Source organism: Eschscholzia californica, unplaced genomic scaffold, assembly GCF_041429995.1.
Source record: "Eschscholzia californica isolate CP2 unplaced genomic scaffold, dmEscCali1.0.p SCAF_6, whole genome shotgun sequence".
In the NCBI taxonomy this organism is placed as follows: domain Eukaryota; kingdom Viridiplantae; phylum Streptophyta; class Magnoliopsida; order Ranunculales; family Papaveraceae; genus Eschscholzia; species Eschscholzia californica.
This window is the reverse complement of record NW_028238483.1, coordinates 22,378,988-22,393,624: the sequence shown is the minus strand read 5'-3', so window position 1 is coordinate 22,393,624 and position 14,637 is coordinate 22,378,988. Positions and strand designations below refer to the sequence as shown.

The window sequence follows — 14,637 nt, the reverse complement described above, 5'->3', positions numbered from 1 at the left end:
ATTATACTTAGAACGTGCTAAAAAAAGTATTATCTCACAAACCCTTAGGTCTACATGTACGTGATTAATTCGACATAGTTTATCAACATTCGAAGAAGATAAAAAAATTGAATCATATATTCTCACATATATAATATATAGAACGTGATAATAAATAGTTTGGTTCGGTTTCTTCGGTTATCCGTCAAACAAATCCATAGACCGAACCAAACCACTCGTTTTTTATATTTTAGTCTCCAAACCAATCCAGATAACCATTGGATCGGTGTCCAAACCGTCAAATCTGTTTGGATCGGATTGGTTTGGTCGGTTCGGATACTAAATATTCACCCTTAATAACTAGGAGTTCAATAGATGGAAATGCAGGGCTAGTTGGATTAAATTATGGGCTTAAATTGGGCCCACTAATGGAAGTCCACTAAGAAGTAACATTCATAGCCGGCTAAAATGACAGATGGGCAAAGACAGACCCATACACTCTCTCTCACCCATTCAGATTCCAGTGAGCAATGAACAAGTATGAACTAGAAACACCCCACCCAACCTTTTGCTTACTTGTCACCTTCTTCTTCTTCTTCCTCAACTCTCTTTTATTTCTTAATTAATTTGCTAACTTGCGCACAAAGTTTACCCACTAAAAACAATATTCTAAGGAAAGAAATCGTGTTGAAATTTCATATTTATGAACATTACACATGGCGCACGTTAGTCTTGTTCTTATCTGAACTAATTTTCAAACTAAACACAACAAAATTTATTCAACAAAAAAAAAAAACACAACAAAATTTGATAAATTTCAGAAATAGTTGAAGAATTTTCTGTACATAATAATCAAATTAATACAAATAATAAACCAATTCACCCAAACCCCAAATTAAATCTGAAAATAAAAAAGAGGATTGAAAATTATATAATTTGAATATTTGTTTAGGGAATCATTAGACGTGGTTTCTTTAATGGATGAGGACTCTCAACTTCTTCATCAAGTCCAAACCCAGGCCAGAATTCCGGCAAAGCTGGTAAATTTAGGTCAAACCCACTACCACCACTAACACCACCAGTTCTATGTGTAACAGTAGATCCAGCACCGTCGGAATTTGTTGCAGAGGTGGTGACTGTAGTAGTACCTGCGGTGGTGGCTCCACTATTTCCACCGTCGTAATGACGTCTTTTATGCCCACCCAAAGCTTGTCCTGATGGGAATGATTTATGACAAATTGAACATTCATGAGATCTACCACTAACCGTCGTCGCGGTGGTTGTAGCAGCGGCGCCACCGCCGGCGGCGGTGGTGGTTGTTGTAGATGTAGATAATTGATCATCTGATGGTACTCCGGTGGTGGGTTTCCGGTGACTAGCTTTATGCCCACCTAAAGCTTGATAAGAAGGAAAAGCTTTATTACAAACTGAACATTTATAATTCAATTTGAGAACTGGTGGTTGATTTTCTGAATTATGATGATGATGATCGGAATTAGGGTTATTGGTCTTTTTGGAATCGGAATTGTTGATGTCTGTACCACCACGAGCGAGCATAATTAAACAGAAAGCTAGGTATTCGTCATCATCATCTTCTGTTGAAGATTTTGATTGAATTTCGTAACGATTACGTTTTGATCGTTTACGTTTTGCCCATGGTTCAAGATAATGATGATGATTATGATCTTCATAAGTAGTAGTATTAAAAGATGGAGGTGGAATTGTTGAAGGAGATTTGAGAGCTTCAAGTGCCATTGAAAGTTGTTGTTGTTGAAGTGAGATGAATAAATGGGGGGAGGAAAGGAATAGAGATTGACTGAGTTTAGGGTTTGAGTGTGGGAGTGAAGAAGTTGGGGCTGTATATATATAGAAAGTTAGAGAGAGAGAGAGGTGGAAGTTGCGTGGGAAGTGAAGAGAAATAGTTAGGGGGGGAGTTGGAATATGGTTGAAGGGGGCACGTTTAGTTGAGTTGGTGAGAGTGAACTACTACTCTATATGAAGTCGGTTTTAGAGAGAGAAAGAGTGGATGGAGAGTGGTAAAGAAGAAACTAGAGAGAGAGAGAGAGATAGTGTGTGTGTGTGTGAGAGAGAGGGTGACTGAACTCTATCTTCTCTCTCTAAGACTGATTCTAAAGTCAATGGTCAAATTGTCAAAAGGTCAAAGTCAATTCGAACACGTTATAGAGCCACCTAGCCATTGTCTTTTGTGGACCAAATTTGTATCCATCTCTTTAGGGGTGGTGAGCTTAAGACCATTTATCAAACCTAAATTATCATCTTTGTTATATATATACTCGCATCTAGAACCTCTTTTGGTTCAAATGAAAAAAAAATGTGAGTGTGGCAGATTGGTGGCAGTTCGTGTACATCAAATTTATCTTTCCAAAAACACGACTACAAAAAAAAATTCTATTGGTATTTCGAGAAAAAGTTCACCCAGTAAAAACAGAATACTTCAAAATTCTATAATGTGTTGATGAAGATGAAGTTTATCCAAGTTAATCGTATCTTTGATCCTAAATTAAAAGCGTTTGGAGTTATGTGTAACCAAATATGAAGTACCTATAATCACATTTGAGGTGATAGATGTAAGATTGAAAGACTTATAACAAAGCAAAATAGTAAAGCCCCCAAACATGAAAAGTCAACGTACCTAAAAAGATAAAATAATTGGAGGTAACCATATAATATTAAATTAAGGCTACCACTTGGGAAGTGTCTACGGGGTCATGGTAAATGAAAGACATATAACCAACCACACAAGTAGGTATTTGTTATATATAATAGAGGGAAGATTTGTCCAAACATTTTGTCTAGTTGATCCGCCCCCTCATGGAGTCATGACTTCATCCTTCTTATTCATCACGTAATTGTTTACCTTTAGTACGGTTTCTAACTTTCCAAAAAAAAGGAGAGATCAAATACCCTTTTTGTTTCGCCTCGTTTTTTTATTGAAGAAGCCTCGTGTTCTTTTTAAGTCAGTTTGCCTTTATCTAAATTGTATAATGAAAAAGAAGCCGTCTAGTTCTTTGTTCAATGAATTAGGTTTAGGTCACGTGTTTTTCACGATTGCCTCAAATTCAAAAATTCAAATAGAGAGATATCTCAAGCTAAGGTCTATTTTAATTCGTGGAACACTTCGCTAAAAGCTTACATCACCCTTAAAAATCAGATAAACTACCAATAAATTCCCAAATTTATCATATGGGTCTTTAAACTCACAGATGTAGATGTACTTTGAAATCCAAGAGGTTGTAGTTTCAATTGCGTCAAAGAAATGGACAACTTGAAACATATCTTTGTTTTACAATATAAACATTAAACTCCATTTTAGGCCTACACCGAATTGTTGAAGAACAACCTCTTCTTTACGCGAAAACTAATGAAGTAAGAGCCTTTAAATGGATCGGACTTGTCAAAAAACTCATCACCAGGATTTAGATGGCTATGAACCTTGCCCAAAGTGTCCCTCTCTATGTTGTTCACTATAAATTGGTGGGCTTTCAACTCTACCTAGACTTTCCATCTCTTGAATTCTTCATCTTCTAATCTTCTTTAGCTTCGAAATCAATCTGATGGTAATTCGTGTATGCGTCAAAGAAGGTTAAAAAAGAGAAGTAGTACTATCGCAATGGTTATGTGTATTTCATTTCCTGTCTTGAAGTTTAAACTCTTCTACCGTAACTTCCATTGTACTTGATGAAACATTATGGATGGAGTTCACACAAGGACAAACCGGTGTTTATTACCGACATCAAATATAGGTTATCTCGAACATTTCTTCTTGAATTACAAATTCAAAATCCTATCTTTTGTTCTTGAATTATATAACCAGAGTAGGCCATTGCCACTTGCTATAAACTCGAAAGAAACAAGTAACTAAGGCACTAGGCAATGCATTTGAAAAGAGTTGGCATAAAAGGGAGAAAAGAATGCCCAGTGTGGAAGTTTTGGATACTCGGCATGCACTAAGTGTTGTATCATTTAAGATAAATATCCAAGTTTTCGGGAATAACTTAAAGCAAGAGAATCGCGTATACAAAGAAGATATACAGAATAACCCACAAAATGTGACATGAAGATCAAATTGTTCAGGCAAGGATTAAACACTTTTAAGATGACATCTCAGATACCACTGTTTCTAGTTCAACAAAAAAATCTTCTTGTATTGTCACATATGTTGGTCCAAGACTATATTTGAACCATAATCATGCACTCCGAGATTATAAGAACCAAATGTGAGATCTTGGTATTGGTTTCTTGGACTAAATTCTCAATGAATCATTTCTTCTTCTTTCCAATTTTTACCCATTCTTCAAAATCTGCTCTATTTTATAGATAACTTCTTCTTTGTAGCTTAACTCTCTACTTTTATGCAATCCACTATATCCCAAGAACTTTTGTAATTACATACATTTGGTAAAATTGATTTTGGATGGGGGTGGAGGTGCAAAAGAAATCACCTTCCTAACTCCATGATATTCATTAGTACCTGATTCAGGGATACCAGTTAAACATATTATTTTCTATGGTTTCATAATTTTAGAAAATTGTTAAGAAATAATAGAAGAAAAAGGTAGATTTTAGTGAAAGGGTAATTTTAAGGGCGCTCTTAAAAGTTTTATTTGGGCTCTTCTCCTCACGTCCCTTCTCTAAAATTAGTCTTAATGGGTGGGCCAATATAACATTTTGAGTGGGGGCCTTTGATACTACACTTTAGTAAAATATGTGATATTTATGATGTTTTCTTTTGTTTGTTTTTTTTTTGAGAAATGATTTTTTTTTAAGGAATTTTTTTTTGTTGAAAGGTGATATTTATTTATTTTTTGTTGAAAGGTGATATTTATGATATGGTTATTGCTTCCAAAGGTTGAGCTATGTGCTGACCATTAGCATTTGAATTTGAATTTTCTTCACACCCTTGTTTTATATAAAATTTCATTTTGTGAGGTCTCTTTTTCGCCTTTAACTTTTCAAATTGTTTTCTTTTGATCCTCTATTTTTCTTATGATTCAAATTTGACCTCCCCTTGTTAGACTATATCTGAACTTTGGTAGAACTACTTCTTTGTCGTAAATGATCTATCACAAATTTTACTTTCTTTATGGGCTAATCGATTAGTGTTTCTTAACCTTGCCTTCAATTAATTGTGAAAACTTTGCTTGGATCTTATCTATTTTTGTGTGAAGGGTTTGACTTGTCTAAATAGTATTCACATATTTAATTTCTCAATAAAAGCTCTCATCATATTATTTATTGTAAAATATTTATTATGATTGATAATATTTTGGACAAACACCATACATTATGACAATTAACATTAACAATTTCGAATTTTCATCTAGTATGCCTTATATCTTGTTTACGATTAAAAATTGCTACTTCTAGATAGAGTTAGAAAGTTAAAATATATGTGAAAATCATTGAAGAAATGATACTTTATTCACTACAGATATTGTATTACGAGGAGGTATGGCATTATCTTGTTTGACTTTCTGGAAGTTGTAAGTCTTAAAAAGAGTCAACTAACGTTGACCAACAGTCAAGGGATTATTTCAAAATAAAAACAAACTTGAGGGGGCTGGGTTAATAGTGTTATTCTGGAATCTGGAGGAGTGAGTACCGAAAACCCTGAAACTATCTTTTCCCCAATTCATGTGTGCACATAACAACCAATTATCAAAAAATCTCTTCTCTTCTCTGCTTACAAAAAGATTGGATTTTTATTAGATCTGTGAAGGCCTTCTGAGTTTTAGAGAGAGAGAGAGAGAGAGAGAAACCCATTCATGGCGACTTCTCTTATCTCATGTACAAAAGTTTCTCCAATCTTACCAACCACAGAAATATCCCCAAATCAACAAATGGGTTCTTCTGTTTTCCCCCAAAAAACTTCTTTTCTTTGTGGTAGTGACACTAAAAAACTCTTCTTTTCAGCTCATTCATCTTCTTCAGTAGTGAAATCAAGAAGAAGAATTTCAGTTCGTTTATTTAAGTCACCTTCAGCTTCATCAAGCTCTTTCGATCACATCCCAAAGAAGTTCAAAGAAGAGAATCTCATAGATGGGTGTAAGTTTATCTATAATACCCATATCTACTTTTCCCTGATTTCAATTTGTTATGATAGTTATCTTGCCCTAATTTATCCCTTCTTTTTAGGGTTATTTTGGGTTCTCCTATTTCATGTTTTAGTTATGATTCAAAAACAAATAGCAGAAATTATTCCATTTGATTGATTATTTTTTTTATCCATTACCCTTTGAGCTTAAATAGTTAAGTTTCTAACCACACACAAAAACCATTGATTTAATTATTTTGTAGTGATGGAGAACTATAAAAATGCCCCTCAATACCTATATGGACTATCTCCTTCTCAAATGAATATGTTCATGACAGAAGATAGCATGGTCAAGCGACAATCTGAGAAAGTCACTGAGGTATCACTCTTTATAGTCTCATTTAGCTTGTGAGTTATATTCATATTGAATCTTCTTGAAATTGCGATTTTCTAGGACAATCTAGTGCTAAATAATAGACAACCTCATACTCATAATTGGAGGTACCTCTGTGTATGCCATGATAAGTCTGTAGACTTGGGGGTGCTAGAAAACGCCGACCTTCATGCACGTTGTCTATCTTTTAATATTTGGAGTGGATTCTTAAGTTTTCGAACGAAGTGATTTGACATTATTTAGCACACTTTTCGGGACAAGAATGATCTCACTTTTGTAGAGAATGTAACAGGAAAGCATTTCATCTACTAGGAATTATTTAGACCAAGGAGGAATGTGGAGTCTCTCTGGCATGAAAGACGGAGATCACTCGAGGTATAGTATGAGTGTAAGCATGTATCGTGGAGGATCCCGAGGAGGAAATGGACGACCCAGGAGTGCTCCTCCAGATTTGCCTTCTTTACTCTTGGATGCTCGAATTTGTTATCTGGGCATGCCTGTAAGATATCCTTTTTTGAAAATTCTTGCTTATATGGTTTACGAGCAATATCGTTTTTTTATTTCTCTTGTTTACTTGTATCCTGAGTTATATGGTATATGGTTGTTGGCAGATTGTTCCATCAGTAACTGAGCTTCTTGTTGCTCAACTTATGTGGTTGGATTATGATAATCCCTCGAAGCCTATTTATCTATATATAAATTCGTCAGGGACACAGGTTAGTCCTAAAACTTGTTTTCTAAAGTTTGAAGCGTTTTTGCTTAAGTTTTACGTAGTTTGAGTAGTATTTGTCAATTGTGACGCTTTAATTCTTTTCGTTAATGTTTTGGTTCCTTGCTCTCGGCAGAATGAGAAGATGGAGACAGTTGGATCTGAAACTGAGGCATATGCCATCGCTGACACCATGGCTGTGAGTATAAGTGCTTTTCTCAGTCACAGATGTATGTGTGTCAAGAGTGGTTGATCGTGATTGGTTCAATAAAACAGTCTCGTCTAATTTTGTTCTACTTTATTTGTTTCTCCGCAGTACTGCAAATCCAAAATATACACTGTGAACTGTGGCATGGCATATGGGCAAGCGGCTATGTTGCTGTCACTTGGTGCAAAGGGTTTCCGTGCTATGCAGCCGAACTGCTCAAGTATGACTCTTCTACATTTTCTAGAAACAAATAGATAAGCATAAAATTCTCTTGAAGGAAACATAATGTTTCCTTATAATTGGGGCATAGTTGCAGATGGAGCAACCGGACTAATATATCTCTATTTATTAATTCTAGTTATCAGTGCTATCGATTCGTTTACGGTTCGTTTCCTTTCAGTCATCTGTATATGAGCGATTCAAATTATTTAGTTTAAATTGCCTTGTTTGAATGCTTTTTGACATTCATCCGAGTCTTCGTAGAGTTAAACATTCAGAGTCCTTTAAAGCGAGTCTTCACTTAAAAATTTATTCTCAATTGAGATGATGTCCGACTTGAGAACTTGTTATACGTCCCAGATTAGCTCATCTCATAGGTCCTAATCTAGAAGGTCCTAACCTTCAAGGTTGGATTGAGCAATAGAAAACCTCATTATAGTCCTAAAGGTTGAAAATTTTGGCCCCTTCATTCTACTGCCCCTTTTCTTCTCACGTAGTTATGTTGATTGCAGCAAAACTGTATTTGCCGAAAGTTAGTAGATCAAGTGGAGCAGCTATTGATATGTGGATCAAGGTATGAACTTCCTCCGGATGCCCATTGTCACAATTTTCACGTTCTTATATTTTTTCTTATTTGACGCTTAATCTTCTTAGACAAAACACTAACGAACACTCACAGGCCAAAGAGTTGGATGCAAACACAGACTACTACATTGAGCTATTAGCCAAAGGAACTGGGAAATCGAAAGAAGAAATCAAAAAAGACATTGAGCGACCCAAATATTTCCGATCACAAGAAGCCATTGAATATGGATTGGCAGATAAAATAATTGATGGCAGAGATGGTGTATACGAGAAACGGGTAATTCTTCTGTTCAATCTGTTTTATTCACTTTATTTCCACATCCATCTGCTAAGACCATCTTCAATGAGCAGGACTACGAGGGGATGCTTGCTCAATCGAAAGCTATGCGAAGGGCAGTAGGACCTGGAGCACAACCAGCTTCCTCTGGATTTAGGTAGTTAAAAAAAATCAATAACATGAAGATACCGAGCAGCTGTATCTCTATGTTTTATAGTTTGCTTCATGTAATGGCAAAAAAAGGTGTTATTTAATCAGGTCATGTGAATTTACACTGTTCATTTTCACATGTAAAGGAAGTCACCTGATTTCCTGAACAGGCTGATGAATAGTTCTTAACCCTTCTTACTAGTGGGATGACTGAATCTTGATAGAAATTTCAGCTTATTTAATCATGAAATGTTATTATTAGAACTGTTATTTTGCAGATATTGTTTCTATTCATGCTTGTTAGAATTTATCTTCTTCACTATCAACCTGTAGTTTAAGACTTAGGGAGGATCGGGTAATCTGTAGTAGTTATATTTGACAATAAACACAACCCTTGTAGCGCTTTTTCCGTGTCTAAAACTCGAAACCTTGTATTGCTTGAGAAATAGAGAAAGCAATTATATTAGCTGGTGCCAAGATACTGGTTAACAAAAAAAGTACATATTAACAAAGTTTTGACCTTTTAGGTACTTGGGTATTTGCCATCACAAACCCAGTACATGAAAAACCATAGTTTTTAAGACAATAACCAGTTACAAGATAATGAAATCCATAAATTCATACGTATTTCTGTCTAAAATACTAAACACTTCTAAAAGTTGGAACAGAAGATCCTATCTTCTTTGTTTTTTGGATCAAGCAGGAGTAGAGTACACTTTTGGCTTTGGCTTGACTTCAACTTCATTTACATTCCTCACAAATATGGCATCAGGTTCATGACTGCACAAAATCAAATAGGAACGAATCAAAATTATTTGCATTTCTGAAAGTAAAATGTTAAAAGAGTAGTAGAAGAAATGAGTAGTAGTTTGAGAATAAGTCATACGGCTTATATCCTTCTTCGTATGTATAACTAGATGCAACAGCGAGTAGATGACCGTCTCTGCTAAAGGATAATGCTGCAATGCTTGTTGGATATTTCGAGTACTGAACAGAAATAATAAAGTTACATTGAAACCAACCACGGAAAAATAAGCAAGAAAACAAGAGTTAGAATTGAGTCGGCAAAGTCACCTGATATAATCTCTTCTTGTTGTTTCCATCCCAAATATTAACATATCCATCACAACCTCCAGTTGCAAATGTACCATAGCTGTGAGAACAGTTGTTTTTTAGTGAGCGCTTACATGGAGAAAATTGAATAAAAGGTGGTTTTTGTTTTAAGATGATGATAAACTAACGTTAAAACATTAAGGTTCATGGCCTTAAACGATTATAACTGGAAAATGATTGTGGAGCGAGTTTTTGGTCAAAACTCTCGGGTATCTTGCATTTTCCTGCAGAAGCCCACATGTCTATAGTTCTGATGATATAAGAAGAAAACTTACATGGGGTGAAAAGCTATGGCATTTACAGGATATACAGTGTCTCTCCCAGCCTCAGACTTTCTATGGCATTTGAAAGCATATCTGCAATAATAGACGAACAAAAGTAGATGAAGCAGTGCTTAGATTATTAATTTGATTTTCAAAACAAATGATGCAATCTTAGATAGATTTAATGTAGGCAACCAATAGCAAAACAAATATGGTGTGAAAGACTGAAAATAGTAGTCAGCCATGGCATACTTCTTTGATTGACCAGCTTCAGAGAGATCGAAGAACTCCATAGCAACACGACCTTCCACAGAACTAAGAGCAAAACCTAGAAACGGCACAAAAGGAGAAGAGTGAGACAAACAGGCTATAAATAAACAAAAGCTTTCGCTTTCAATTAAGGCATTAATGGAAGACTCCACTTTCGGTTTATTTCTTGCTAACACAATAACCCCATTTTCCTCAAACCGCCAAAGAATTTGTAATTAATGAGAAAATATTTCTAACCTGTGCCATTCGGATAACAACGTACACATCTAGTTTGATATTTCAATGAAGATTCTCTTCGTTGCTCTGGTTGGGACATATTCCGGAGATCATAGACATTCACATGTCTTCCAGCAGTTGCCACTACTAATCGGTTACCAACAAGTGATAGAGAATATACACGCTCGGGTTGTGAATACGTCCCAACAAGAGTTTGTTCCTGCCCACTTGCACCTCTGGGATCCCAACACTTTATTGTCTTATCCCAACTCCCAGTGATGACTTGGCCTATAATCATGCACAATATACAGGCAAAGACATGTTAATACGTTTGAAAGGAAGATTACGCAATAACAACGATTGGAAACCTCAATAGAGTTCCTTTTATTTACAGAAAACATGATAAAGATAAGGCCAACAGAACAAGTTATTAGCAACTAAAACGAGAAGGTTAATGCCCAAGAAATTAGTATATAACCAAGAAAGTAGATAAACAGTTAGATCAGCGTTGCAATTCTTGAAGCACAAACTTTTTTTTGGACATGTGGGTGATTGTACAATAGATTCCTGGAAGTCAAAATTCATTACTAAGTCAATGTGGTTAAGACCGGTGCCCATCTTATGTTGTTTTTTACGCCATTTGTACTATAACGACCAAATGTGGCAAACAAATAATTTCTCAATGCACATTTTCATTCGTCCTACTTTCTGGTTCTTACTTCAAAATCTTAAGCTAGTATGGTGCGTGACATTGGACCATCTCGATAAAAGGAGAACTATCTACTAATCATCTATGAGAATCTAGGTTCCAGTACAACAGAGACTGATAAAATAGATGATATGGTCACAAATTATCAACTAGCTCAACACCCAGAGTTGCAAAATCATAAAGAAAACCATCAATTGATTCTCTCTACCTGAACCTAGGTTTCACTGCATATAAGACCAGTATAAGAGCAGGGAGTTAATCTGTTATTCAAGAAGTACTAAATATCGCAAACAAAAACATCAATTGCGATTAGATGCTGATGTAGTAATATAACCATTAATTCTAAATCACCTGATGCATAAGAGTACTCAACACAACGGACAGGCGCATCATGTCTTCCCAATATATCTTCCTTGCCAGAGCTGAAAACAAACCTGAAATAGGGGAAATGTTTCAACGCTTGATTTTGGTACCTTAAAACAACTTAACTCAATGCAAACATCTCAGTTTAAAGCTAAACAAATTAGATAACAAATGTGAGGAAACAGACAAAACATTGTCGCACTCCTATACCGTAGAAAATCATATCTTGCAAGTACTGTCAGTAACCAAATGATTATCCACAATCAGCGACGTTTTTGTTCTCTTTTTAAAGCCACAAATTGCAAGTAAATATATAACAGTCATTCACAAATTTCACTTCTCAGGAAATATTGGAACCCAGTTACCCAGCAATAGAGTGGAAAAATGCTTGCAAATATTTGTTTCTGTCACTATAGATCAGCCCGCCAATAAAATGAAATATTGATGTAGTAGAGATGGAACCTTGTCAATACAATCTCCAAAGCATTAATGATTCGAAGAGGGTATACAACATTAGAATATAATGCATAGCTTCGAGTCAGTATGGAGGCTTGACCTCTACTAAGAAAATGTAAAACATAACAAAAATAAATAAACAATTCATTGTTTACTAGATAAATAGATAGCGATACATAAGCAATTCAGCCTGTTAACAAGTGGCTAACACCGAAAACCAGATGTAAACTGTATACTCCAACTCTTGAACTCCAATAAAAACAAAGATCAAATTATTCAAAAAGACACCTTTTTGTAATAATCTAAACCACATCTTCGTGCAACAACTCTTTAAAAAGGATTATAGAACCCTAAACCATTGCATTTTTAGTTGCTCCTTTTATACCCTAAGTTTTGTGTGAGTTCATAACAAATATTTACAGATTTCAGACTTCAACCCACAAATTTATATTTTTTCTTCGGCAAAAACCCCGTTTGTTTGAGGCATACAAATCAAACCACCTCATGGAGCACGCTATAAAGTATAAGCCTGAAGCCCCCCTGAAGCTGAAGCCTCTCTACTAATTACATTTCTTATAAACTTCAGCAAAAGATTTAACTTGTCAATGTTTAATGTCCAATTTCAGTATCAAACAAGTGACTTTGTTTTATAATAGATCAAGTTTATAAACAGCTAAGAAACCCTAAATCATAAGAAACCCGATCTAAATAAGCTAAAATCTACACTATTTAGTATTTTACTTAACGAAGTAATGACGAAATATTCATACCTCCGAACAGTATTATCACCACTGGCACTAAATCCTGAAGCATCATCATGAAAGCAACAATCCAAAACTGGACCTCCATGCATAAACTCACCCCTCAGTATATTTGAACTAGCATCATACAATCTAACAGTCTGATCGATTACACAACAGAATCTGATTTCAGAAACAAATAGTGAAGAAATTACAAGAGTAGATTAATTAGGTTTTTGTATAGTTTAGAAATTGTTACCTTATCCCAAGAAGAAACGAGGAGATGATCACTGTGATTTGAGAATCTGAGATTTGAGATACCATCTGAAGGAGGGTGTGAGAGTTCCTTCCCTGGAATGGGAGGAACAACTGCTGCCATTTTTGGATAGGGGGGAAAAGTTAGGGCTTTTGTTACTCAACAAGTGAACGATAGAGTGGCACAGGTAGATTTAGAGAGAGAGAGAGAGAGAGAGAGAAAATGGATTGGTTTACTTTGGTGGGAATTGGTTTTGAAATTTTGATGGGAGGGGCCGAGGGGGCATTCAAAATGATCAATCCCGCTAAATTAGGTTTTGATATCCGGCGTTAAAGTCTTTGCTGCCTTCTTTAACCGTTCAAAACCTCATTTTCATACAATATAAAGATTTAGTACATACCAATCTACTGGTAGTCTGATTGGTGGTGTAACTATTTGGCAGTATGAAAGTCCCGAGTTTCGATATGACGAAAATAGATAGATGGGCCTTTTATGCAAGTACTTTGGTTGGGTTTTAAAACCTTTGTTTCTGTTAAGGTTAAAATTCTGCAGTTATCTTATTGATGTATTAATGTGTTTGTAATGACTATCGTAATCAACATTCCAAAAGAAAAAAATGATTTATTACATACACCTAATAAAAAGTGATTTAGTACATACACCTGATGGGTATTTTATATCCGATTTTAATAGATATTTAATAAGTTTTAAGATTTAAATTACTTATTTTACATTAATTACTAGGTGTCCACCGCGTCTTACGGACGCAGTAGATCTCTTTTGGCTACGCCATGTTGATGTTACATTTCTATTATTTTTTAGAGTGACAGAGAGAGAGAGAGAGAGAGAGAGAGAGAGAGAGAGAGAGAGAGAGCAAGGGCTTAGAGAAAGTGTTTAGAGAGAAAATAAGGCAATTAACTCTTAAACAATCTGTAAAGCTAACCAGATTTACTACTATCTAATTAAGAAGTAAAGAAAATCAAAAGGACATCTATGTAAATCAATCAAAATTGGTTAGAATAACTACTACCCACATATTTTTCTCCCTATTTTTTTTCTCTCACTACGGCAGAAACCTAGTATATCTAATGATATGTAAATATGATCTGAAGAAAGGTATGGCTCAGTGGTTATGCCGCAGACTAGTTTTCCTCTACAAGTCACTAAGTCAGAGGTCATGAGATTGAGTCCCTCTATGAACATTATATAAATATATATCTAATCATGTGTAAAGATGACACCGAATAGGGTCTGGCTTAGTGGTAATGGTGTGGATTCATAGATGAGTAAGCATTCTGACTTTTTTGTTTTGAAATTATTCAATTCAACTACCTAAATTCCTATAAAATTGCTCAAATAAAATGCCTATAAACATTTTAACTCTTATGTTTTGAAATTATTAAAAAAAAAAGTTCTATAAAATTCAATTCATCTACCCTAAATCTTATAAATCAATTCATCTACCACAAACTCGATAAACCTCAATTCATCTACCATAAACCACTATAAACTTGAATTCATCTATCATAAACCCTACAAACTTCAATTCATTTACCATAAATACTACAAACTTCAATTCATTTACCCTAAAGTCCTATAAACTTGATGGATGGTCGTCTTTTCAGAACAATGATTGCTCAAATTTAGTATTGCTTGGAGCTCTTGCTAGAACATT

General features: G+C 35.1%; 3 protein-coding genes across 3 annotated transcripts; 1 reads left to right on the top strand and 2 right to left on the bottom strand.

Moving 5' to 3' along the window:
- Window positions 1-785: 785 nt before the first annotated feature.
- On the bottom strand, window positions 786-2,058 carry LOC147532513 (zinc finger protein ZAT10-like). The gene has a single exon (XM_086650476.1). The coding sequence runs from the start codon at window positions 1,732-1,734 to the stop codon at window positions 928-930; it is 807 nt and encodes a 268-aa protein (XP_086506602.1). The 5' UTR covers window positions 1,735-2,058; the 3' UTR covers window positions 786-927.
- Window positions 2,059-5,570: 3,512 nt separating this feature from the next.
- CLPR1 (CLP protease proteolytic subunit 1) lies at window positions 5,571-8,853 on the top strand. Its single transcript, XM_086649445.1, has 9 exons — window positions 5,571-6,045; window positions 6,298-6,413; window positions 6,721-6,927; window positions 7,040-7,144; window positions 7,274-7,336; window positions 7,454-7,565; window positions 8,077-8,138; window positions 8,244-8,426; window positions 8,501-8,853. Exons 1-9 carry the CDS (start codon window positions 5,766-5,768, stop codon window positions 8,585-8,587), a joined length of 1,215 nt encoding a protein of 404 aa, XP_086505571.1. The 5' UTR covers window positions 5,571-5,765; the 3' UTR covers window positions 8,588-8,853.
- Window positions 8,854-9,022: 169 nt separating this feature from the next.
- Window positions 9,023-13,426, bottom strand: LOC147532511 (mitotic checkpoint protein BUB3.1-like). The gene is made up of 9 exons (XM_086649446.1): window positions 12,966-13,426; window positions 12,737-12,867; window positions 11,499-11,581; window positions 10,460-10,726; window positions 10,205-10,280; window positions 9,965-10,045; window positions 9,651-9,729; window positions 9,463-9,563; window positions 9,023-9,356 (listed from the first exon to the last, which is right to left on the bottom strand). The coding sequence occupies exons 1-9, from the start codon at window positions 13,083-13,085 to the stop codon at window positions 9,272-9,274; spliced, it is 1,023 nt and encodes a 340-aa protein (XP_086505572.1). The 5' UTR covers window positions 13,086-13,426; the 3' UTR covers window positions 9,023-9,271.
- Between the last annotated feature and the right edge of the window lie 1,211 nt (window positions 13,427-14,637).